The sequence below is a fragment of the Falco naumanni genome, chromosome 7 (assembly GCF_017639655.2).
Source record: "Falco naumanni isolate bFalNau1 chromosome 7, bFalNau1.pat, whole genome shotgun sequence".
In the NCBI taxonomy this organism is placed as follows: domain Eukaryota; kingdom Metazoa; phylum Chordata; class Aves; order Falconiformes; family Falconidae; genus Falco; species Falco naumanni.
Window position 1 is genome coordinate 40,226,197 of NC_054060.1, and position 27,573 is coordinate 40,253,769.

The 27,573-nt window shown below is 40.6% G+C and overlaps 1 protein-coding gene across 1 annotated transcript; it reads right to left on the reverse strand.

Annotated features, from left to right (window-relative positions):
- Positions 1-705: 705 nt before the first annotated feature.
- Positions 706-26,620, reverse strand: BDKRB2 (bradykinin receptor B2). The gene is made up of 2 exons (XM_040599600.1): positions 26,529-26,620; positions 706-3,271 (listed from the first exon to the last, which is right to left on the reverse strand). Exon 2 carries the CDS (start codon positions 3,267-3,269, stop codon positions 2,124-2,126), a length of 1,146 nt encoding a protein of 381 aa, XP_040455534.1. The 5' UTR covers positions 3,270-3,271; positions 26,529-26,620; the 3' UTR covers positions 706-2,123.
- Positions 26,621-27,573: the final 953 nt, after the last annotated feature.

A 27,573-nucleotide genomic window follows, 5' to 3' on the forward strand; every position in this document is an offset into this window, starting at 1 on the left:
TGTACCTGGGTCCTCACAAAGAAAAGTTGTGTTTGCTGTATCATGGGTCCTTGAGCTACCAGCAGGCAGAGAAAAGCTACTGACAAGATTGCAGTATCCCCAGCTACCTTAATTCAGATTTTAACTTCCAAAGGGTGGTCAATGCCACAGCAAAATGGGCCCTGAAAAGAAAGCTGACCCAAAGCTTTGAAAATGGCTAAAATCCTGTGGTTTCAGCTCGCTTTCCTTTGCTTTGATGGGAAGTGGAAGAAAGTACCTGCAACAATTGCACTTCTGACAAGTCATTCCTGAGTAATAGGCTAGAGGCTAGAGAAGAAAACACCACCAAATCTCACTTCTTAAAGTAGTTTATTTTCTGTTGTACATGCTTACTGCATAGCAAAATAATGTCTATATATTTACATTATTTAAATTAATGTCATATTAATATAATAATATTTTAACGTTTTTTACTTCTCAGTACCAAATACTCAAAAATCTCTTCCATTGCCTCAATAACCTCTGTATGGGTTTCCTTTTTTTTAACAGTTACTTGAACAGCATGCTTGTGAACAAGACAGTGTTGATAACACCGGCCATAACAGAAAGCCTTGCAGTGTTTCATCATAGGTATCTTGGACAATATAAAGAATGAACAATAGAAGTTTTAATAACATTAGGATTATATGGTGTTATTGAAGAAAACCTATGGAAAACTGTCTACAAATCATCTTCAGTGATTTAAATCCCATAGTTTTTATAGCTCATCTGCACACTTCTAGTGCATTTTTTGGATTTAATTATTTGAAGGTTTAATACAAATTTCCCATCTTAAATGTAACTTTATTGCTCCATTCAAGCTCTGATGAATAGAGACCACACAGTTGCAGTATGAGTTTACTTACGTCACCAAACTCCATTTTCCTTGGTGATCTTAAGGCTGTGACCTTAAGTGCTTTGGAAAGAACAAAAGATTTGGTGTTTTCAGAAGATTTATAGATCATCTCCAACTCAGTTTTCAGTCAAGGTTCCAAGAGGTAAAAGTGCCTACTGACAATTCAGTACACTATGAGTTTTTCATCTGTGTAACTCAGATCATAAATCCAGTCCAACTAGGGAAAAGCTATCTTTTATTAAAATCACCCATACAAAATCTACAAAATAGAAAGTAGGTATTATCAGAGTCTGAAAAGGCCATTCTTAATTACTTGGAACTTTCAAGACTCCTATTGGCTTTAATCAGATTTCTAAGGCAGTTAGGTGATGCTCTCCTTCATATTCTCAGTTTCTTCCACTTCTATTTTATTCTATGATTATACCACTTGTGCGGATCTTTCATGTTTCCATTAAATAACATGGCAACTATTAATTATGCTTTGTGAATATTAAAAACTAAGTCTCTGAGCTTCAGTGTAGGTAGGAATGTAAATAACATTCACTCAAAGAGGGTGAATGAATGCTTTTACCCCAATGCAGAAGGAGTAAAGAATCTCTTGCTACAAAGAAAACTCAGCTTTCATGCAGCTGACTGCAGCCTTCCTTCTGCTACTGCTTCACCTTTTTTGAGTTACTTTCCATACATACACGCTGATATAAACTAGCAGGGGCAGAGCAGTTGCCAAAAGGCACAGCTTGTCAATCAACAAAAATAATTTTGGATGACTAAACAGAAAAAAGTAAAAGCCCAGAAGATGGCCACGCCTAAACCCCCATTTGAATAATAGTCTTACAGGATTCATTTACTAGAATTTACTCAAATACAAGCCCCTCCTATCAAAAATCTAGTCTAACAAACTGTATGGGTACCATGAGTAGTTGCACAATCCTGACAGTAGCTTCTGTACTGGGGCTCTATTCAGACAACTGTATGTACAGCTTAGACATGCAAACATTTCAAATGATACATGCATCAATATTCGTTATTCAGCCATGAAAATGTAAGTATGCTACAAAGTGGGATTCAATAATGAAAAATGTCTGATAACATTAGAAGCATGTCTCTGTAGTTTCCACTAAGATCAGACTGTTGTTTTCCCACAAATAATGAATACTGCCACATGTTTATGCTGTGGACCAGTAGCAGACGGATGTTGGTGGAGACTGGTATGTTAGAGGGTTTTTTTTCCTGTAATGAACAAATTGTGCTATGATGGTAGTGGGAAAACAGACTTTTTCCTTGGGTATTCACTTGAAATGGAAGTTCTTAAAGTGTCCAGGGAGTTTTCCATCTGCACAGACTGTGATTTTCTGCACCTCTTTGGGAATAAGTCATTGTAGAATTCCACAGCCTTCTTCTGGAAATGCTTCCCGACGATTACATATAGGACTGGGTTCAGGCAGCTGTTGCTGAAGGCACAGTACACTGCTACCTGGGTCACTATGTCATTGATTTCTCCCAGGCATTTGGAGGTGGGTGTGAGGTAACGGATTGTGTCGATGAACGTGCTGATCTGGAACGGAAGCCAGCAAACAATGAACAGCAAGAGCACGGCAAGGACCAGCATGGTGGCTTTCCTCTCTGTCTGGACTAACTTCAGTTTTTGTAGCTCACTACTTCGTAAGGCTTTGATGATTTGCGTAGTGCAATAGGTAATTACACAGAGTGGGATCACAAAGCCCACAACATTCAGCAAGCAGTTGTTTGCCGGCTCCCAGTAACTGGCTGGGTAAACAAGAGTGCAGGCTGTGATGTTGTATTCTTTGAAATACTGTAAATTTCTGAACAGCATTGTAGGTGAACATATGAGCAATGCACACACCCAGATCACAAAGCTGTTCCATTTGGCACAGACAGTTCGTCGCATCCGTCCAAGAGACATGGTTTTCACCAAGGCCAGATAGCGGTCGATGCTCACTAGTGTCAGGAAATAAATGCTAGAATAAAGGTTCATGTAACTCATTATGTTGACAGCTTTACAGAGGAACAGGCCAAAAGGCCATTGAAAGTTATTAGAAATATTAATAGCCCAGAAAGGTAAAGCACAGACTAACATTAGGTCCGCAAGTGCCGTGTTTGCTAGGTAAACTTCAGCCACTGTGCAGCGACTCTTGTGGAAACACAGGATGATGAGAACAAAGGAATTTTCTATTGCTCCCAGAATAAATATGAACCAGAGGAATCCAGGCTGAAAATCCTGTAGCCACTTCCACACATCTGGATTAATACATGCATATGGATTCAGCTGATGCACTCCTGAATTATTGTAGAAATTTGCCGGACTGACTGTGAGCTCTTCAGTGGCCACGGTGTTGTAAATTTGTGTAACATTTTCAGTTGTGATGGAAACCATTTCTGTACAGGGAAAAAGAAAAGGGTGACATGAGATTGCTACATCTAGCTTATTGCTGCAAAAGACACAATTAAAAAAGCTGGCTCTGCTTTTCCTACTGTCCCAAAAAGTCAGCCCCAAAAGGCTGACAATTCTCTGGGTTGTGTTCTCATAGACACCCCACATGCCTGCACAGAGTTTCACAGACCAAACTGCTATGGACTGTGTGAAACAATTTCAAGTGGGTGAAACAGAGGGGATAAAGCAATAGCAGACATTGTAACCAACAGGTTAACTGAAGAGAACACTTACCAGTATTTATTCACTAGAACCAAGCTGCAGCAAGTTTTTTTAATTCTTTGAGGAGGCTTCCTCAAGAATTATTACTTTGTCTTCTTATCTTTGTGTATTGATAGCCATAGTCTCCTAAAGGACAGATGTACCTTGTGGGTCCTGTGCTGCTTGTTGTTAAGCTGCTAGTTTTGTGGCATGTCCCTCAACATTTTACATCCTTTCCTGTAAAGCAAGAATTGGGTGGAATTCAGTGGTGCTTCCTCCCCAAACACCACTGTATTTTTCCCCCAAATGTTATGACTATCACAGCAGAAATGTAGTTTGCACTGAGAAAGCTGTAAGAGCAAGAATCGGTGCAAGCAGTGTGCCTTTCTCAGCTTCTCACTGGGATCACCTGTCTATTTCTGTCTCTGTGGTACACTCTCTTTCTGCAAACAAGTCACAGAAGAGATAAATGGTACAACCTTTGTGGAGGAACTTGGTTTTAACAGTTCTGCAGTGGGTGGGTTGGCAGGTTGGCAAAGACGGTGGCCATCATGTAAGCCATCAGGCTGCAGTGAGCCAGTTTGGGTGCAAGACCGTGGTCTGAAAAACCAGGTGCTGTACTGTAAACATTCTATGGGTCAAAACAGTTTGGGGGCTTATAGGGAGGTATTTGCAGGCATAAATGTCAGATGTGCCCTTAAATGTTACTAAAACCAAATGGGAGTGTGCAGCATCCACTCAGTACTGCTAAAACGTTAATTGTGTGTTTTATTGTGCTCTCACATAATGAATGCTGAGACATCATTCAAATGCAAGATTGCCTTCCCAGATCTGCACATATAGTTCTCCGGACTGGGTGGCAGAAATACTGTTTGTCTTTTTCCAGGTCTTTAAAATACCACTGTTTACATTATGGTTTGATTGGAAGCTTTTCAGATGTATTTTTAATCAAGGTATTTGTCTAATTCAGCCAGTACTCTGGCAGTAAAAAGGGGATGCATCTGTAATTCCTGAAAGGATGAGGTGTTAATTTGTACTCTGGTTACTGGATATTTTTGGTTGATGAGTGTCAGTGCTCAATATGCATATAAATGTTTGACTATTGGATGCAGAATTACTGAAAAATGGTGGTCATATTTTTTTGTACTTAGTTTTAATTAAGCGCTGTAGTACCTGAGAAACAAAAGCAAAGACCGTATTTTAGTAAGTACAGTAAAGGCAGTAACAAAGAAGAGTTTCTAGACCATAAAATTTATAGCACGGGTGTCAGGCAGGACAGGTCAACTGAATAAAACAGGCAAGTGGGACTGAGATCCTTGAAAGACAAGGTAACCTAAATGGATTAATTAGCACAAAACAAAATGTCAGCAACACACATTTCCAATCCTTCGTAACTTGAGCAAAGGACAGTATTTGCATAAACTGGGTAACAGCATAAATATTCTCATTCTCCAAGTTCATCCTCACAAATCCTCAACTTTTCAAGCCCGTGTCTAACTGCAGGAACATATCTGCATCCTCTGTCCTGCCTGTTCACTAGCCTTGATACTGTGAGAACCACCTTAACCTTGAGACACCTATATCCTTTTGATTTCTGATTGTTTTCGACTAGTGTCTGGAGGATGGGTTGGTGGACCCTCCTTATTACACAGCATTACATGTTTTAGACAACTGTGACCTATGCTTTTGGTGACACTAGTTATCTGGAGCTTTTAGGTCTAGTGGATATGGCTTTATTTGTTCCATACTGAAAGCAAACACCATCTGCAATTGGTTTGCAACTATTCAAAATTGCCAGTATTCTAATTTATGTCCCCTTTGTCTTCCAGGTGCAAGCAGCTACTGCAGGTTGTAAATGCTTTCATTGGAAATCTTATTTTTGTTTGAGCCCTTCCAGACATAGCAAAGCACCTGCACCTATAGTACATTTTTCTGTAACTTTATGTGTTCGTATTTCAGCACAATGGAATAAAGGACAACACTAGAAGCCTCGTTGAAACACATACATGCTTCTGCTTTATCCATTAGGCCAGATTGGATTAGTCCAACACAACTTTATTCTTGACAAGTTTATATTGGCAGCTCCTTATCACTTAGTTATTCTTTATTATCTTCCATATGTGGATAGACTGATTATTTAATATTTTGCTGTCATGTTTTCTGGATATTTAAATGAGAATGACAGGTTTGTAAATCTCTGGGTCCTGCCATCTGTGCCTTTTAAAGGTAGGTGTTAGTTTTGCCCTCTCTTGTCTTCTGGAATATTCCTGTTCTCCTTGGTTTCACAGACGTAAAAGCTGATAGCAAAGATTCCCTCTCCTAACTCCTGGACCATGTCGGGGTGTGTTATATAAGATTCTGCCATTTTGCGTAATACTATATATTCTTTAATTTGTTCTTTCCCAATTCCCATAAATCAAATTGTTCAAATCAATGATCTTACATATCAGATCACAATCTTCATTTCCGAGAGGACTAACACAGAGATATTGAACTTCTTATAATTCTCTGAGTTACTGATTCCTTTCGGTAACAAGCCTAGACTTCCTTCCATTATCCTTTTGCTTTTGATATATTTATAGAAACATTTTATGTTACCTCCTGTGTCCCCTATTAACTGCAACTCATTTTTGTCCTGATGTTTTTGGTATCTCCGGTGTTCTAAGTTCTGAAATAACACCTCAGGTAAATAGTCATGTTTTTCTCTAATTAATCTCCCTATAGAGAAGCCTGACATCTAGGTGTTTATATTCATAAGCACTTAAATATCTCAAAGCCCAACTTTGTGGCTGTGAGAGATGCTACTAACAAATTGCAAACAGCAGTTTCAAGTCTCCATTTCTGTGTATGCTGGCACTTTACACTGTAAAAACACATAGAAAGTGAAACACTAATGGATGATCCACAAAAGGTCATCTGAGAAAAGAGAAGTTCTGTTGGGCAATGCAATTAGCAGAAGCTATTTCTTCTGCTGGTAGCAGGCTGTGAACCCACAGAAATAATTGGAAGTGCATTATTTTGTGCTTTGAGGTTGGGTGTGCACACATGTTTAATAAGATGTTCATTAGTAATTCAGAGAGTGGTCATAAAGGCTATGTTGGCAATTTCTGTGTCTTTCCCTCATTGTATGACTAATAGAAAAACTGTGATGCAGCAACAGTGTGCAGGGCCTAGTTAGGATGTGACCAAGTCCCTGATATTTGGCTTCTAGAGACCTGCCTCCTTGGTCCTTAGCTCAAGCCCTTCCATAAAGCATTGGTGGAAATGTGGGAGTGAACAAGGTAAAATATGCTAATGATCAGTTCACAAATCATATTAAAATTATGTGCTTCCTGCTATTTTCCATAGGACAGGAAACTCATTTAAAGTATGTACTTACTGTATAAATTATGACTAACATAGCTACAGTTTAGGACAAGGAGTGATCTGCCATTTGCTATCACAGTGAAAATAAATGTGACCCCTTCACACACTCTACACAAATACTTTCTGTGCAATGCAAGACAGGCCTAATGTCTCAGCTGGAACTCTCAAAACGAGCTTGTTTGACAGTTTTGATTGAAACTGCTCAGCTGAAGCAATCTATCTTTATTGATTATAAGGGACTTCTGTGGGGGCTGAATTTGTCCCTGCTGAAGTTCACCTCTTACTGTTAGCTACCACCTTCTCCTCGACAGTCACTAAAAACATTGTTAGTTATTGTCTCACGTTGTTCTAGAATATTTTTTTCCTATAGCACTGGGCACAAATGGCAAGGTTTCGATAGTGGAGGGGTTGCAGGGTGCCCTGTGTGGGAGGTGGTGATGACCTGCCCAGTACTGGTGGCAGCCAGCCCTGTGCCCCCTGTCGACACTGCCTTGACCGAGGGAGGGGGGCTTTGGGGTCTGCTGGTGCAGGGATGCATTGAGCAACAGCTTGATCCTGCCAATGCTGCAAATGGAGAATTCTTGCAGAGGGACTGGGAAGAAGGGGTTAATCAGCTGTAGTTGCTGGGCTGTTGTATTGTCTTTACAGGCAAGTGGAGAGGGACCCCAAAAAGGTGGTGCTCACTGGTGCCATGACCAGAAAGTTCTGAGGGCTGGTCACAGTCACTAGCACACCTTGGTATCACCTTGTAACCTAGTGGGATGTCCTGCTGGTCAAGGACTGACCTGTATGTGTTGTACTGAGGGCATTATGCCTGAAGACAGATGTGAGATTGTCAGCAAGCCAGGGTTAGCATGTAGAGTCCAGGAGTGCAGTTAATATTGGAGTAAGTGTCCTGTGTGGAGGGAAAGTATTCATGCTACAGCCATACGTGCTGGGTCCTATGGACGTTCTTGAAAGAAAAGCAGCAGGATATGATGAAGTGGGACAAAAAGCCCTTTAAGGATCAAGAGCTGTGAGCTAAGCATGGAAGGGCAGGGAAAAAATGGTCAGAGCTCAGTTAATGCTGCTACACTGCGAGCAAGCTCCAGGACAGCTAAGCAGTCTGATGCATTGCTTTAATCTCCAAATGGGAAATGCCCATGATACCTCAGTTGAACTTCTTCCGTAACCCATTTTGGATCTGGATGAAGCTCTACAGCTACTGGACTCATGAATCTGTTAGTACCTCCACTAGTGCTGTTAATCTTTGCTTGTACTATGCTAAACATTTGCTTGTATGACAAGATATAGCAGATAAAATATTACGATGGCCTCAGTTATGTGTTTTGCAAGGCCTGAAATGTGTAATAAATATTCAGATTTTTTCAGTGTTATCTCCAGTAATCTACTCTAAGGGAGCAAGGGAGGGACTTTCTAATGCACATATTCAAGTTGTTGTGACTTTTCTGGTTACCTGTTTTGAAGAAACAAGGTGTGAAATTTGTAATTAGCATATACTGAGATTGCCATAACATTAACTTGTTAATTTAGTCCTCAGGGACAAAAGATGGAGCATATAACAGATAAATGTTCAGGCTGTTATGATGTTAAACCCTATAATGTGGTTTGCTGAAGCAAATGGTGGAATATTAAAAAGTGTAAGTACACAGTCATGATATTAACCTGTATAGTCTAATCTGCAAGGACAAAAGACAGAGCGGGCCCAAGGCCCCACTAGTGTTCTACTCCAAATGAGGGATTTCTGTGGTATATGTCCATTCACGATGAAGGTTGTCTCAAGAGCAGCTTAATTTTCCATTTATTTCAGGGATTTCTTAACAAGGGATGGGCCTTGGAAGAGAGGTATGACACCCAGTCTATAGCATCCTTAACAGTATTTTATAATTATCTGTTTAAGTGTCGACAGTGGCCAAAAGTGTTTTTGGATACATAGAGCTGGCTTGCCATACATACATACAGCTCCATATACAGCTGGGCTTTGATGGCATTGAGGAGTAGAAAAGCTGGGAGGACAAACATGGTTTTGAGTGAGTGGCTACAAATTGACAGGGGTACTGGCTCACTTCTGACATGGTGCTTTTTTAGAAGACCAGTCAGCTACAGAAAGCAATAAGAAAACACCCAAGCACTGCCACAGCCTCTCCTCTAAACCTCTGTTTCTATGCAGAGCCAAGCCTGCTGTGATGCTATGTATTTTTTGTGGGGGTTTGTCCTCCTGACCATCTCTGAGCCCAGCTTGGGCAGCTGTGTCCCCCCGTGGTGCCTATTAGTCTGGCAGCCTTGCTTCTTCACGTTAGTGTAAAAGCTACAGTAAATGCAACAGAGGAGCTGTCAGAGCCATTAAGAAGAAAAAAGTTATCTGCCCAACAGATCTGATGTGACTAAAATAAGAAATAGCAGGGGTTTAAAAGCTGCCATAGGTAAGGGCTGTCGTCCACAGCATGCTGCATACAAGGAAGCCTTGTCCTGCTGACTATGTAAGCACTGCTGCTGCTTTCTCAGGAGCTCGGAGTGTAAACCTGATTCACCCAGTAAGTTGTTAAGAGGCTGTAGAACTGCCTCTAAACTGCCCCATTTGTGACCGTCTAACAGGTATTTTCTGGCCAAGGAGGGGTAGGTTTCATTTGAACAGCTTTGGAGGATTTGGTTCCAGGACAATGTCTGTTTGCAAGGAAAAGATTTTTTTATTTAGTAAGAGGTGTAACAAAACTATCTCAATGCATATTTTCTCCTTTAGCTCCACACCTACAAGTCTAGCAGGCCTGAAGCACATGTGATGGGATAGCGTTAGCAGAGGCATGGCTCAGCAAGAGCCCAAAGGTATGCTGGAAGACTGAGGTCATCTGTGATGGGTTTTTATTGTCAGAATTTAGTATCAACAAAAATATAGGCAAGACATCCTCCTTATAAATTCTATACCTTCTCTGTAAGGCTTATTTTCAAAGTTGGTATTTCAGCCTGCTCCTCTTTCAACCTTTACTGCTGCAAAAAAGCATCTATCCCCCAAGAAGTTATCTATCCCCAGTGCACTGTCTCGTTTCCATCTAATCCAAACCCAGTGGGACTGCTTGTAGCCCTCTTTGGCCTTAGTAGGAGTTTCATTTGTGTCTCCATTTGACTGAATATCAAAAGGTAATTATGTGGCTTTTGTGGCATCTCTGAAGCATGCTCTGAAAGTTACTCAGTGTCCTTTTATTTCTGTTTTACTGAGGAAGCATTCTTTATTTTGGAGAGGTAGAAGTGTCAGACATGTCTAAAATGTTCTGCTATTACTGACCCCGTGACTAATTTTTAATTTCCAGTCTTTGTATAATGAATCTTTAATGGGCTTTAGCACATGTGAGGTTGTAGGTTAGTGGATGCTTTTTGTGGCAATGTTAGCTTAAACATTTGATGTTCTTCGTTCACCCTTCACTCTCCCTTTCCACCCTGCGGCTGCCCTCACAGTTCATAAGGCTTCATGTTGAACCAGATTGAGGAATTTGACTGGGACAAAAATAACCTTGCGAAAGAAAAAGTTACTTTTAATGCAAACAGACTCCTTAATCTGTCTGAAAATTAAGGCAACAAAGAAAAGATACAGAGGAGCTACCTCTCAAAAGTGGAATTCTTAGAGACCCTTTGGTGTGTAACCTTGAAGCACATGTGGAAGGACAGCCATTGCTCTGCAGTTCTCACTAAGGGTGTTTACATCAATTATGTCAGGGAAAATGGAAACAGAAGTTGTTCTGTTAACGTAGCTATTTCGATACCAATGAGCCTAAGGTGAGAAGATACTATTAATTTTCCCTCCTGGGTGAGAGATTAAACCACTCCCAATACTGTCTATTGCAATCAACTAAAGAAAGATGTGGAAAGAGCACAAGCCCAATCAAGTGCAGTGAAGCACTTTGCATAACATTTTTTTTCCATGTGGAAATCTTAAATGTGCTCACTTTAGACTCTCCAGTGTTATACTTTTCCTAAAACATCCCATAATTTTAGCCCTAAATAACTTGCGATGTTATTTTTCAATGCTGTTTATATATCCCATTCAATAACTGTGATGATTCTGACAAAGGTATTATTTATGTGTAAGATAATTATAATGAGATGGAGAGGGACAGAATGGCTGGACTGCTGTGAGTTGAAAGCTGATAGGAGGAGGAAAATACGAAGTGGTTTGGAGAGAATTACTGAACACAGGGTATTTGTATATGGAAAAAAGGCCAATTTCATTATGAACACTGTTTTGATTTAGTCCAGATTTGGTGATGGTGTTGGAGTCCCAGTCCATATTTGACCTGTGACTTGATGCCCTCAATATTTTAGAAACTTTTCTAACAATGCCCTCCAGAATATTGCAAATGTCACCAAATCTTGATGTTGGTGCCATTCTGAAAGAGCAGTTTTAGTAAAATAATTTTATTTAAACTGAACCAAGAAATAATTGTTTTTAACATTAGAGGCTGTTCCAGGATCAAAAAACCAGGATCTTCAAGCTTCTCCAGCCACTAAATCATTCAATTTCGACCCTGTCAGCCTCAGAAGTTTTAAAGACCCAGCTGGATAAAGGCCAGAGCAGCATGGTCTGATTTCATAGCTGACCCAGCTTTAACAAGGTTGGGCTAGAGACCTTCAAGGTCCCTTCCAATCTGGATTATCCTGATTTACTTAATTTGCGCTTCTTGTTCTAATACCTGAAACTTCCAGTTGTATTCAGGCTGACAAACAACAGCTGAATTTCAGCAGCGCATGCCTGAGCTCACTGGAGTGTCCTGGCTCACCAAGGTGCCCGTGCTCCCTGCAGTTCCTTTGGAGGCTAAGGATGTTCTGTTGAAAGCACTGTGGGAACTGGCTTTTGCTAAAGTTTTTTGGTGTTTTTATTTTGTTTGTTTGCTTGTTTGTTTTCATATATATTGGGACACAAAATTGGCTCATCCAAGTCACAGAAGGAACCAGAGGAAAGCTTTGTTTTGGTGTTGGTAGAGATTCTCAGCCGGGGGCAGGAAGCAGCCCGAGTGCCAAGAAAGCAGAGCCTGCACAGCCAGGAGCTGAGCGACCAACGCTGGTGACAAGCCTGCCAAGTTAGTCTTCTGCATCAGGCTGGCTTGTGATGCACCCGGCTGTTGGAGCCATGTTTCAACATGTACCGTTCTGTTTACTTTTCTAATCTTTATGTTGCTTCAGTTACCTCCTTAGGCGGCTAGAAAAGAAAGAAAAGCCTAGAAAAAGAGTGAGTGAGAGACCTGGAAGACTTACCCGGAGGCATTAAGTCAGTGAAACAGGAGGGACGCACAGGAAATTAAAATAGAAATCCATTTTTATTGGCAACTTGGTCTGGCATAGCAATGGAGAGTTTTGCCTCTTTTCAACAGAAAACTTGAGGGACTGTGTTCGGTGTGTATGGAGGAGATGAAAAAAAATGTTATTTTGAGGGAAAGCAGCAGCCAGGTGTTTGGGAAGCAATTCAGGTGCTTGAATACGGGCATTTTGGAAAGTGCAGGCTGTCTGGGATGTCTGCATGGGATTGGTATGTGATACGGAACCTCCAAGCGGTCTTCTGGAGACAAATAAGACACCCTGGAGTTTCTGAAGCTCGCCTAGACCCTGCAGGGGCTCCTTTACCCCTTGATGTTAGCATTAAGATTAGAGGGAGGGAGACATAACTCCACTGTGAAGCCAGCAAATCTTTGGGCTTCACAGAGCATTACATGGACTATAAAATAGAGCATTATAGTTCTAAAATGAAACATAGAATTATCACAAAGGAAGATAAGAAAAAGACTCTTCTTCCAGAAGAAATCATTAAAATAAAAGTTTCTGATTTTTAAGTAATTGAAAAATAGAATAAAGGAGGTTTGAGTCTATATTTGAAATGAGTAGGAGTCTGATGTAGTGCTCAATGTACCGGACCTTGGCTTAGTGCTGTTTTTAAGGAAAATTCCTGCTCCTTGTCTTTTGGGAGAATAGGAATGCTGTGTAAAGTTGGTGGTACCTTGGCAACAGCTAAAGCAGATGAGATACAAGCAAAGGTTTTTGTTTTTACTCTTTGGGTTTCTTCTGAAAAAGGTATTATCCATGGGTGAAATAGCAGGGGAAAAAACCAAACCTTCCTCCATATACTAATTTTTGCTGACTTTCTGACCTTTCAAAAATCTGCATGTCCATAACACCTTCCTCATTCCTGAGAACTCTGTATTCCTCAGTTGATTTAAAGCTTATCCATTATTTAGCCTTTGCTAACTATCTCAAAGGCAACATAAGCTAGAAAAGTTCAGCAAGAAATAACTTTGAATTAACCACTTTCCTTGGAGAAATATTTCTTCTTCCTTCTCTGAAGTATGGAAGAGAGAAAATACACATTTAGTCAGAAATGTAGTGCCATACAGCTCTGATCATCTGTCATTCCTATTGTGATATCTATAAATACCATGTATTATTTTATTGTTTATTAACAGTAATTTTACTGAGAGTAATTTACAAATGTGAGTGGATCCAGTCACTCAGAAATCCTTTTCCTGTGAAAATTTCTCAGATGAGCTGCTATCAGGCTACATGACTTTATCCCAGTGAGTGGTGAGCACAAGGGCCAGACGGAGAGCTTGGGCACACTTATCAGGCACTTCTTAAAACAAAGTGCAATGAAGATTTAGTTACAGTTCTGTTGCATGTGTTAGTTCACTTAGCCGTTGTTTGGAGTTGTGTAATTTCTCTTGTATGAAAACCTTTCATAGATCCTGGATTTCAGAAAGTATCCCCAAAAAGCATTGCCACTGGTGATACACAGAACATTCCTTTTGCAAAGAAAGGCTGCATCAAAGCTTCATTAAATTAAAAAGGGAAAGGTATAGGCAAGTAAATAATAGAAAATGCCAAATACCTTGAATACTATTCTAGGGTTGTTTTGAGACATATCATAGCAAGGTGCAGGTTGGACAAAGGAGTGAAATAAGAGAGTAAATCCTTCAGCTGTTTTTTTTTACTTTTCTTTTCTTACCCACCCCCCCACCCCACCCCCAATAAACCTTCTGATAATATTTGAAAGAGTTTGGCAATAAGAGTAAATGAGGTCTGTAATCGTGGGACCAACAAGAACTGAAAATTTGATACATACAAGACCTGCACGTAGTGGTGTACTCAGAACAACAATTCCCTAAGTTAAGTTTAGACCTGAATAACTGGTTTAATGTTTTGTTTTCCTGGAGATTTCTATTATGTTAATGCTGTGCAGCTTTTCCCTTTATTTTGTACATGATGGATTAGTAAACGCAGTAGAACTTTCTGTACTTGTTCAGCAACTTTTACCATTGCAGTTCACAAGCAGAGAAAGAAGATCAATTAAAAAACTATTAAACTACTCTGAAAACAGAAATCACTGTTTTTCTCTGAGCTCCCAGCACACACTTCAATTTCTGCTGTTCAAACAACTCTGATAAAATTTAAGTTGTTTTGATTTACTGAGTTACCAGCTTTCTCAACATGGTATATGTCTGTGAAGAAATGAAGTATAAGATGCTCTTAAGTCTAAGTGTTAATCAAGCATAAACTGATTTGTTCTTCTTTTTGTGGTCATTGGGCAGGTGAGAGACCTATTTCCAAGTCTCCATTCTTTTAACTTGGAACGAAATCTGGAACTCAGGTGATCCACATGCCTGTATGCTAAAAGGCCACAAGCTTATTGATTAATGTTGATTAAGACTATTTTTCTTCATGAAGATATTTCAAATTAGTATAAATACTTAAATAATTGTTGAAGCAGGGACATGAATGTGATTCTTCCATCTTTGGAAAAATCTAATTTATAATATAAATTTCATTATAATATAAATCTCACAACTCCTTCTCTCTCTCCTTGTGAATATTACATTACTCGTGAAAATTAAATTGCTGCTGTTCCCAAGTCTCTCTAACCTTTAATTCTCCAGCAGCTTAATCTTCATGGACTGCCCCCTCCTAACCCCTTAGATTTAGTGTGACTCTGCTCCAATGTGTCTGGAGTCCTCAGTAGCTTTGTCTCCCTGAACCAAGCTGGTAAGTTTCTAATTCTTTCCCAGCAAGGCAAATTACTCTTACACAATGCACTCGTCACAGCTGAATCTATACTTTTTCTGTGTATATTGTAGTTTGTTTGCTCCAAACCTTTTGGCAATTGAGAAAAGTAATATTCAAACAGTAGAAAACTGACCACAAACTCACTCTGCAAGGCTGGCAGGATATTTGGTTCTGTTCTTTTTGGCATTTCCCCATATGAGAACAGATGAGGTTAACCATGAGCACTTGTTGTCCAAAGTTCAGCCAACAACCAACATTTAAGTTAGGGTTAGGGTCAGGAGAGAGAGAAATCTAGGAGCTTCAGTAGGAGTGGAACTGCAAAAACACTGCAGAAGTGAACAGTCGCCCAAATGAGTTCTTCCCTGAGAACTTTCTAATGGGAACCATGGCTGGTTGTCATGGCCTGAGACTCAGTCCATGCCAAGGGTTCAGGTTTGGGCTAGGAAACTCACAGACTATGCCTGCTCTTTCAGAGGTAGGGTGAGCCCTATCATGCCTATACATGTGTTTGTCACACTTTTGGCACTGTCTTATCAGTGCTCTGTGTTTTCCTGTGTGTATGACACTGGAGCAGCCTACTTTTGCACACTGGTGTCTTGGGTTTTGTTGACAGCATTTGCTTTCAGAAAGCTGTGAGCGTATCACTGAGCTTAGGGTCCATCTGCTGCCATATCCGACTTTGTTCTTTTGGGGTTTATCTACTTGATCTTCATATTTGGCCCAAAATGATGTTTTGTATTTCAGTCTTGGTAAGGTAAGGGGTAGAGCGTCAAACTTTGCAAACAGCATCAAGCTTTTATCTTCTTTTTCTCAGGTTCCTTGGTGCCTTTGAGGGCAAGCACTAGTTTACAGCAATAACATAAGCAGGAATGTTGCTACTTCCCTAGTAGCTGCTACTTCCCTAGGAAGGCATTTTAAATAATGCCAGAGTAGGACACATCCCTGAAAGCGCTGGTTTAAGATTCCCACTCAGCTCAGCTTTCAGGCTGAGTGGCTCCCTTTCTCAAAGGCACAGACGGAGGAGGTGCTGAGGAAAATGGAGAAATGAAGATGGCAGATGTAAATTAGGGGAGGGGCCCTGGCAAATTTGCAGGTCACACAGGTGGAGGCAAAGAGAAATGTACCTGATGAAGACAGTGCTCTCTGGGGCCCTGATTATTGCTAGGTAGAAATAAGTAAGGGACAATACACTTGCTTTGTAGTATGGGTGGAAGAAACCCAAAGTTTGGTCTTATTTGCCGAGTCACTAGCTCTCTAGCTTCTATCATTAGCCAAAAGGCCTCTGGCCAACAGGTGCAGTGATCAGATAATGTTTTGCTCACATTTTTCATCTTTGCAGGGTTTGCACTCAACATTGGACCTGTTGCTGAGAAGGTGATCATCTATTAACATAATGTATTCCTGATCCTAGCTGGCTTGCTGCCTAGCTTGATAATATCTCCCCCTTTGCACTGTTTTGCAAACAATGATGGATGGGAGCAAGCCTAACTGCACATTTGTAGAGGGAGAAGCAGCAAAAGCACTGCTTGGAGTGAGAGTAACATGCTTTGGCACCAGGAACCATGCAGGGCTCACTGTCGGGTGGCTGTGGCTGCTGGGAAAGACCAAGCCTTGTCCCAGGGCTGAAATTTTGCTTGTCCCTTAACCCTCCTGCGCTCATGGTGTCTGTCTACAAAGCTGAATGATCACAACTCATGCAGTTTAACTGAAGTACAAAGACAAATGAGACACTGTAAACTTCCTGACTTTTATGATATGACACGTAGATTTACTAGGTTGGAATAGGGTCAAAGGAAGTAGTGTCCCCTCCCTTGAGCACTGCAGGCACCACAGGAATTCTCTGTTGTAGACAAGGGACTGCTGTACCCCACCAGCGCTGCAAAATTCAAAGATCTTTAAGCACTAATGATGTGAGGCCAGTTTAAAATCCATTGCAGGAATCTGATGTCATGTGAAACAGCAGGTCTGATGGTATCAAACACTACAATGCATCTATCAAGTGGCAGACAACACCTTGAGCCCAGTGAATAGCTAAGGTAACCTGTATCCACTGATAAAGAAATAAAATGCTAGTGATTTTATCAAAACTGGCTTGTGCAGCTAGATTGTATTTCTTCGTTAAAGAAAGAATTTCCTGCTTTAGAAAACAACCTTTCCTGACACCCAGATAGATCGAAACTACTGCAACTACTATGCTGAAACCAGCTAAGTTAGAAAAGAGATAGGTGAATTTTAAAACAGTGATGACATTTTTTGAGATGTGGGCTGGAGGAACTGTTCTTAGGATAGGTTCTCAGAACAGGTCTTGGGGTTCAGCTAACTGGGTAGTTATAAATTACTCTCAGTATGAAAGACAGATGAGTAGTGATGAAGTGTGCCAGTGACATAAATTGCTTGATATCTTCATTACAGACAACAATGGGAATATTCTGCAGAAAACACTGGACAATAATAGAGCAACAGAAGTGGAATAATAAGAGGAGAAAACTGTAAAGCACTTCTGTTCCCCAAGATGTAGTAACTGGTGCTCCTTTATTTGCCTTGCTATAGCAGAGGCACAGAAGAGCTCTTCAACAGTGCACAAACCTCCACTTAAGGCTCTCTCGCTGATATGCACGTGGATGTCCTCTAAAGCTTTTTTGTTTGTTGCGTTACTCCTAGCAGACCTCTTCAGCTCAGTTTACCCACTCCTTTCTCTTAGGAACAGAAATACTGCTCTTTTCCCTGGGCAGCAGCTCTAAGTTCTCATGATTAGGCAAAACGTGAGGGTCTAATGGCCAAACTATTTGCCAATATTGCTCCCTTTGCACATTAAATACTTAATGGAGAGATCTGAATTTCAGATGGACTGGCTCTGTGCCCTGAAACCACTTTGCTTCTAACACCTTGAGAACATTGTGGCAGCCATTTAGAAAAAAGGCAGAGATTTGACATCTCCAGTGCCTCCAATTACTGTTGTCAAGGGTATTTGCAATAATGCAACATTGCCTGTGAATTTTCACCACTGGCTTTCACCAGTATGGCCTTAGAGAAAAGCCTGACTGTCTCCAATAGCAAAGATTGGAAGTTCATGGTATGTGTGGCTGAATGGTTGCTGTTCCAAAATCTAGTAGTTATTTCTTTGACAGCTACTGCTTTCCTCATTTCTCATCATACAGGTAACTGATTATTTTACTCTGGAGTTGATTAAGTCTCTGTTGCGTTTTATGGAACCATAAAAGATGTTCTATACTGTCATATTATGGCTGCAAAACAAATTTGCAAATACAAAGTCACCCCCACCAGCAGCTGGCCATGTTTCAGTCACTATGACTTTTTCTATTGCTGAGCCACATGCTGATGGCTGTGTGCAAGCAGAGGAGTCTGTAGTGCAGAGGACATTGCAGGCAGCATCTCTCCTCTCTATAAATTAGTAATAATGCCTTGTGTTCTCTTAATGCCTTCCACCAAAGGGATGTACAGACGGCTTCACTGAATAATAGTGCAGTTTTCAAATGTCATGCTGGGCTCTGACAACAGAACAGGCTAGAAAGTGTGATTAACTATATAACATTCAAGTGAAATTACAGCTTTAATTTCAAGCAGGTAGAACTGAGAGGAGTTGATATTTATCCAGGTTGTTCAAGTTGGCACCTCTGTCACATGGGCTTCTTAAGACAGTCTCAGTTTAATTTAGAACCTCTGACAACAGCTGTGTATCTCCAAACCTACATGAAACTATAAACTCAGATTTCAATCTCCTGAAAAACTTTTCTCATGGACCATCCCAGTGAATGATCCCCAGCATCACTGGTTTGTGTCAAAGAAGGCAATACAAGCATGACATGATACTCATTGCGTAAATGGCAGGTTGTCTTTGCTAAAAGAATTGGTGTGGTTTTTGATTTGTTTTGAGTTTTTTGTTTGTTGTTCGTTTTGTTTTGTTTTGTTTTTTTTAATTTCATACTTTTAAGAACTTGTAAAAGCAGTGTGCAGCAGTGCAAGCACTGGTGAGCTCCCTTCTCAAGGAGAAGTCTAGTTTGGAAGGTACTTCACTTCTTAAATGATAAACTTCAGAGAGCCATCTTGCCTTGCCCTTCCTAGGTCACACATGTCCTGCTATGCTGTTGCTTGAGCAGCTGGGACAGTCATTTCATATTATTTTAATGTATCTGCTCCTGACTTAGCCAGTGCACGAAGCATTTGCAATTGGAAAGAGGTCAGTTTCCAGATATCATGGTTAAAAATCACCACAGTTTGTATTTTGCAAAGGAAAGCTCAAAAACCAGATCTACAAATTGGAAACTAGTGAACTTCAGACTGTATTGCAATTTCCTTGACAGTCACAGCAGATAAAAATCGGATGTACATCCAAATGTAGCCTGTTTTTTCTGCTGAAAACCCAGGGGGACTCTAATGTCAACAGTTCCTAATACACCGTATTTCTATTGGAAGAATTAAGAATTCAGATACATGATGATAGGCATTTGGTGATTGTACAAAAGTGCATGTGGCTTTCAACACTCAGAGGTCTAGGAAGTTCAGGACACTTCTTCAGTTGAGAAGTGGGGTAATGCACAGCACATATTCGCAATAGTCAGTGTTTGGATTACAATTTTATTTTTGCCTTTTCATGCTTTGCCAGTGTTCTGAAATTAACGTGTGTATTAATTTATTGTCTCCTGTTGCTAACAAAGGGATGACATCTGAGCCTTACTGGAATCTGGTGCAGCCAATATGTATTTCACTCTATATACGTGGGTTTTGAGCACCGGTGTTCACCACGATATGCCCATCTGCTCTTTCCAGAATGTCAGAGCCAACAAAAAAAAAAAAAACAAACATGGTGAGAATTTAGTTAGATAGACATATTCTCTTAGTATGTGCCACAGCTCCTTCAAAGAACTATTGCACCCAAAGCTAACAAAAACCAAAGATCCTTCAAAGATTGGGCAGTCACATGGTGTTGGGTTGTCATCGGGTGGCTCTGCAGGCTGACACAAGATCGGAAACCTTTTCCTGTCTGCACAACGGTAGCAAAAAAAAAAAAAACAACACTTTCTGGTACCTCACACTCACGTGTTATTACAGCTCTGGAGGAGATATTTTATAAAATGTTGGAGGAGGGGAACTTTCTTTTTGTATTAAAATGACTATCAAACCAGAAAGTGTCTGGAGAAACTGATTTTAAGAGGAAGATTTTTCACAAAAAATCGGGGGAATTTAACAGAAAATATTTTGAAGATGTCATTTCTGATCTTGAACAAAGAAGGAGACATCCTGAATGCTAATAGCTTAGCAGGAGCCCCAGATTCACTCTTGCCCTGTCTGGCCAACCAGCCAGTATATTATTTTTACAAAGTGTAGCAGCTTTGAAAAAGAGCATAAAAGAGCCCAACTTGCCCAGCTTATCTGCCAGGCACCTTGTTCAAAATCCCTGATCTGCGCTACCCATTCCCAGGCAGCTTTCTCCTGTGCATGTGCATGTGTTCTGTGTTTTGGTTCCTTGCTTTTGTTAAAAATGTCAAGATTCTTTAATTCTGGATGGGAATTTCACTTCTTCCTTCTGCCTTTCCTGATTTTTCAGTGAAACAGATATTTTGTCTTCTGACCAGCTTTGTTAATTTTGAAAAATGTTCTGATTTCAGTTAATCATGTCACCTTTGAACTTCTGTACCATCACTTTTGCAGCTGCTGTAGACCAGAAAGCGCTGTGTAGAATCGCACATGACAGTTTTCTGCAGCAGGCAGCAAAGGCTTGTGGCGGGGTGTCAGGGCAGGAAGAAGTGAAGAGGAAATGAGCAGATGTGAGTTCTGGAAGAAAACATAACACTGGTAAGGAAAACAAACAGAGGAGAAATGCTGCTGCTCAGAAGGAAGCAAGAAGAAATGGAAGGAAGGAAAAAAAGGGAGAAAAAAGGGTTTAATTTCCCAAAAGGGAAAAGGGCTCCAAAACAAATAATGAATAGGGATTCCTGCCTGAGTCAGGTATATACCAAAGTTATGAGAGTTTTATCTGCAATTTTGATTTAGAATGTTATAAAACCTATATAGTTACACAGTTTGGATCCTTATTTTACCTGTCTTCAAAATAGTCCAAAATTTGAAGTGATTTGATTCCTGTATTTATGCTCAAACTTTTCTTTGATTTTTTTAAGGTTATTTGACCAGAGTCCATTTATCCTAAATCAAACCTTATTAAATGTGTTCTATTTAACCCTTTTTTAAAAACAGACACAAATGTGCAGTGGAAACTACTTCTACAGTAAACCTGTCTATAGTGGTACATGACGCAAAGTGTAGCAGAATGGAACTCCAGATGCCTCATACTGTAAAGATATGAGCTGTAATCATGATTTGAGTGCCAATTTGTAGATTATGTCTATTGTGGAAGAAAACAAATTGCAGTCTTCTTACATTCAAAAAAACCCTAATGTTCCAAAGCGTCGCAGGAAACACCTACACAAAACTGACTCCACTTTGTTACTTCTACTTCCTTCTGCTTCTGGAAAATGTCCCTTTTGCTGAGCTGTCTGGCTGCAATTTCTTGGTTATAATGTGACTCTTTTAATGGGGAAAAAAAAGGTTTCTCAGAAGAATGATGTAAGCAGAAGGTGAGAGCCCACAGCTGTCTTATGCAACATGCCTGTACATGCTCTTTATAAAAAAATACCTATGTTATAAATAAAAACTTCTGTGAACAATACCCCAGCCATTCCTGAATTGCATTGATGTCTGATTCATTATGACTACTTTAACCAGGTTGGAATAGTAACAACTTGAAAATTAACTTGCAACTCACAGAGGAAAAAAGAAAAGAACTATTGAGAAAGCTCGGATTCTTATGACTTGGAAATTTTGGCATTAACTAGAAGAAAAAAAGCAAGAGCCTTGCCCAAGAAAAGAAGAAATAAACAAACACAACGGTCTTCATCCTAATAGATGGACACATCAGAAATGTCTGAGGAAAATATTCGTTTAGCATTTTGAACAAAATAAAAATCTGAGAATGAGGAAAAAAGTGGTGGAGGCTCCTTGTAGGATTGTCCCCCAGTAATGGGTAGGACAGGGTTGCATGGATAGCATGATTATGCAGAACATGTATTTTACTTCTCTGACAAGATACTAATAAATCTCTGTGTTTGTCTATATAGGTGTATATATCTGTGTCTATATATACATCTATGTATGCAGAGAGAAAGGAGAGAGAATTTCCGCAAAGCAAACATTTCCTGATCACCTTTATTGCCAAAACTAATTTGCCTGCTGTTTTGCTGTTTACTGTGGGAGAAAGTGGTTTGTGATTTTCCCATGCTGGGCACTGGAAGCACCAGGCACAGCAGAACTTTCTGGGTGATGCCAAGGAGAACAGCCACCTGTGAGCTGGTCTTGAGCAGGTAAAGTGGGATTCTGTACGAGTAGCATGTGGCAGGGCTCTCCAGGGTACAAACACCGTGTGTGGAGGGTTTGATTTAGATGACTCGGTCTAAGGAAATAAAGAAATAAGAAATCCATCTTTGAGCTCAGACATCACAAACTGAGTGAGACCATCATAACAAAGAACCTGATGACACTAGGCAGGTTGTAAGATTCACTGGCAGAAGTTCAGCATCGAGCTCAAGCTGTACAGTTACAAAGGCTGAAATCTGACTTGGAGTGTATTTTGTGTCCCACAGCGAAGTTCACCTGTTGTGATAGATAAAGGAACACCCACTGCACAGGTTTGTTTCTTGTCTCCTGACTTCACAGCCGGGAAACATAAGCATTTCACAGACCTTCCCTCTGGCAAAAAAAGCCAGAAAAAGCACATGGCTGTGCTATCATGTTTGGTAAGCAGGTTACTGGTGAGGATATCGCTCATCTCTTCTCATAGATCTGTAAGACCTCATCTGCTATAAATTGTCCTCACTCTGCTGATGTGGATGGCACCAGGAGAATTCTATCCAGCTGAGGACCTATCCTGTGTGGCTAATTGTACCATATTTTATGTCCCTTCATCTGGTTGGTTGCTCGGCGTGCTGTTTGCCCCGGTCTAGCAGGTAGGACCCGGAGCACGGCTCTGAAGATATTGCCATAGTGTCTGTGTTCTGCTGATGACCGGAGGCTTTGGTGATAATCAATGTGCAAAAGCGCGGTGCAAGCACAGGGACAGGCTTTGCCTTAAGGAGCTTGTAATCTAGGCAGAAGCCAGCTATAATACAGAGTGTAGAATATAGCTTGTTACGGGAAAAGACTGCTGGAGAAGGAGATGAGAGATGCATGCAGACCTGGGCTAAAACCTAGTGACATAGACTGCAATATTTCTGTCTTCCTACTTGCTTGTTTAAGGATCAGGTCCCACCTTTGAATTATAAAGACTTCACAGCTGCTTTTTGTAAAAATGCTCAGAGGACCTGATTAAACACTTCCAGTTTACTGGCTTGCCCGCTACCTGCAGGCAGTTTACCCTTCACATTAGGAAAGTGGCTTGGGTTATCGCTCTGCTCTGTGTGTGTGGGCAAGGGGCTCACATGGCCCTTCTGGAGGGGAACCTGCTGCCTTTCCCTCGTACCCCATGACACTTGAGAGCAGCAGCCTTTCAGTCAGTCAGACAGCGCATAGGAAATCATACAGCCACAGCAAAGGGACAGAGCACCTCCAGAGGCACAGGGGTGTGGGTCCCAACAGCAACACTGCAGGAGGAAAACCATTTACGGCCAGTTCTGCCTCTGGGCATGCATGTATAAGTCCTGTTAATATTAAAAAGACCTGGACCCCTATCCGTAGCTCACTCTTTTTTTTACGTCATTTACCTGTAATCTCAGATAACATGAGTGGGAGAAATGGATTTCTGCATTTTGACAGCTCCATTCTCTGCAAATCAGCCATAGTCTGAAGTCTGTCTTTGCAGCACTATCAGCACTCTGGTGTACCTTCGTGTGCAAAGCTCAGCACTAGTGGATCTGCAGACCTGGTGATCGGATTTGTTTGCAGGGATCACAAAAACCAGCCCAACCCTGCTGAATCGAGATGAGGAGTTAAACATGTAGGGGAGGTAAATACAGAAAAGCAGCAAAAGTAAGTCAAGTCCACCCCTTCGGGGAACATCAAGAGTCCTGAAGCCACCATGTCTGAATGTGCTGGATTTGCTTATCATTGGACTGAAGGCAGCATGCTTTCAGCAGGTAACTTTGCTCTTCATCGTTTTCTGGTCTGTGTCCCATTTGTGCCTCTCCCCCAATATTTAAATCCTTAGTGGGGTACTCAACCATGACCACGGTCCCTCCGTCCCAATGCACTAGCATTACTCCCAAGTAAATGAAGCATCACTGCTGTGGTGGTCACTAGCAGGTGCAACTTTGTCTGTGTGATGACAGCAGCCTGCAGAGCCCAAGTTTAAAGTGTTGCTGTAGTGCTCTCATCCTCTGCGCCTTCCCATTGTGGCTGAGCCTACCTGCCTTGGGGCTGTCACCGTGCAGAGGTGCTCTCGCCTCCTTCCATCCCTGCGCGGGGGCACCCGGCTGAGGGGTGTAGCTGGTCCAGCACCTGCCTGCCAGCTGCTGGGTCTGTGAGCCAGCACCCAAAGCCTGCACTGCAGGGTGCAATTCCCTCCCCCTGCCCATCCACACGGAGTCCTCCGACTAAGGGGAGCTTCTGTCTCCACTTTAAAGTACCCACAGCTGTGTGTCAGCCAGGCAGAGGCACAACTTCTCAGCTCAATGCATGAAGTGTCATAAACACCAGAAAGAAATATAAACCTTTAGATAAGGGGGGGGGGGGGGAGACAAAATGAAACATACGGAATACTGGGAGAGAGTTTAAGAAAATGTCAGTGGCATTAGAAGAAGCCTGGCTTGTGCGTAACTTTTAGAGAAGTCGAGTTTTTAGCTAATGACATTAATTCTCTGGGTTGTCTTAATTTTATATTGGTTAGCATTGCTAATGAGTTCTGGTGTACTTTTGCTGTTGACTTGATTGCTATGAGGGAATTTGTTTTGAAAGCAAAACATGATTCTCTGCTGAGTTTACCTGGATTTGCAATATTACATTTTTTCCTGCTGTGGCTTTGAAAACAAGTGGGATTTAGGTATCTAAGAGCTTTTTACCCCCTTCTTTTCATGAAAAACAGACTTTCAAACACTGACTTTTCTTAAGCAGTGGATTTTAGGGTCTTCATAATGAATGTGCTAAAATTCTCCCAAATTCCTAATTTTCCCTCTGAGAAAAGACTTCAACTATTACATACCTGTGAGAATTTTTTACAGCTGTGTTCCAGTGCAGTAATGAGATTCTTATTTCAGGAAGCTCTAACCCAGTAGGAAAGGCAGGGTTTTTTGTTGGATTGTTGGTACAAAATGTTCAGGTAACTCTGAGTAACTCAGTTAATCTTGTTCTAGCACGTATGGGGCCCAATGACAAAGATTTTCTGGAGCTGGCTCTGCTCTGGCTGTTCCAAATTCTTTATTAACTTGGGTATGTTTATCTCTTCTCTGTGTTTTCAGTATTCACACTGAAAACACAACAAGTATATTTGGAAATCTGTAAATGATTCTGAAGTGTGAAGATGTTTCTCTTAATTTTTTTCTTAACAATTGCATATTCTCAGAGAACAGTATAGTAACCATATGACTGATATTACTCAATATCCTGATACTTTAATCTTAGAGACTCTGCTGTAAAAATAGATATTTTTTTTTCCTAGATAACTGTCTTCTAGCTTCTTTAAGGAAATATGCACAACTGTTCAAGATAAAAGTGTATTTTTATCTTAGGAGATAGCATCTGAAAGATTACATACAGTGTATTAAAATAAGGCTTTTAACGACAAACTATTTGAACTCCTTTGGTTTTATGACTATTTTGTTATTATTATGCTAAGATGGCTGCTTAGGATACCAAGTAAATGGAAAATGAAGAGCTGAAAGTATAGCACATATTTCAACCTTCGGTCTTTTCATTATATGATCATAGTTACAATCCCAGGTCTAAGATTTTCTTTGTTTTCTTCTTAGTAAGATATGAAAAATCTTTAAAGGTTGAGTCTTTGCCGTTCAAGCAGTGAAGACAGGGCAGGTTAGCAGCGTAAGGGACACGCACGCACACACTTCCTGCCCCACAAAGTTTACAATCAAAATAATAAACACAGAGAAAACGATCAGTACGTACAGAAAAGAACTGCCTTTAGTATCTCCCTACTATTTTGTAGGCAATTTCTCAGCTGAAAACAAAGTTAGCTGCTTGCACTTTCTGTTGTTGTTTTTGTGAGATGAAAGAACGCGTGCCCATGGTGTGACTAGAGACGTGGAATGTCTTCTGGAGAGAAAAAATCCTTACCCTCCAGTAGCTCATACACTGAATATTATCTGTGGCAGGTGAAAAGCCCTGTGCCCTTGATATGCTGGGTACTTTGAAATAAAGCATTTTTCTGTAAACGTTACAGCTCTGTAAAACCTGACAAGTTACAAAATCACATTAGGAATAATTACTTTTCTCCTTTGTGTTCCTGGAACACTAGTAACATCAGCTCTTTTTCACTGAACCAGAAATATATTAAGAATTCGAGAAGTGGATTCCAAGAAGCAACAAACAATACCCAATGTAATTAATGAGAACATTTTATATTGAAGTGGGAACACATACCTTGACTGCAAATTCACCACTGAGCAGGTACAAACGAGTGAAGTGCAACACGTCTCTGGGAACAGCCAAGCTCCTTCTGTTGTTTGAATGAGTCTAACTTCTAGTTTTCTGCCCCTCCCTGAACCGAACAGACTCATCCCTCTGTTGATGACATCATATTCCTGGATTTTCTCCCATACTATATTTTAAAAGCAACGTTTGTCTAATGTAGCCAGTATGAGACAGCTGATATTTTTGAATATGAGTGGTAAACAACACAAATCCAGGTAAAATACTGATGCGCCACAGTATGCATGTAAAACAATCATTTGTTTGCACAGCAGCTGCCAGAATCATGTGTGACCACACACACACACACAGAGATCTGATCCTGATTTTGCTGGATGGTGAATGCATTTCTTTTTACTGATGTTGGATTCAATCAAGAGCTAAACAAGTCAGCTCTCTGGAGGATTTGGATCTTTAAAACAGAAAATATCAAATACCTCATTTACAACCTAACATACTTTTTTTTTCATGGGAAGAAATTCACTGTTTATGTTTCTGGAAGACACCGTTCTTCCTCAGCAGAAGTAAGTCTCTGGCTACTCGGTCTGCTGAGAATTAATACAGGTTCCAAATAACACTTAAAGATCTACTTTGTACCAAATTGCTTCGAGCTTATTGACTTTTATTCTGGATCTGAGATAATTAACAGAGAACTAATTTTAGAGTGTTTGTAAAAGGCATAGCTGTTTTTCTGCTAATATTTATGCAGTTAAATTGAAAACTGAAATAGGAACCACGGTTGCAGAATTCCACACAAAGAAATGAACAGAGAAAAGAACAGTCCACTCTCTGATTCCCACAAAATACTAATTCTGAAAGATAAGGATTCAGGAAAATGTCTATGCTGTGACCCATGGTATCCACCAGGGGAAATATTTGGCCCTCATAGTTCTAGGGCAATACTCTCACTTGCACTTTTCCCACCAGGAATACCTGCTTTGCTTTCTGATCATTTTCCTTTTCTTTCTTGGAATCTGTCATAATAGCTGCTCAGTAC

Excerpts from the sequence above, each read along its gene's own strand:
- BDKRB2 (XM_040599600.1), bottom strand. The coding sequence starts at position 3,269 with ATGGTTTCCATCACAACTGAAAATGTTACACAAATTTACAACACCGTG.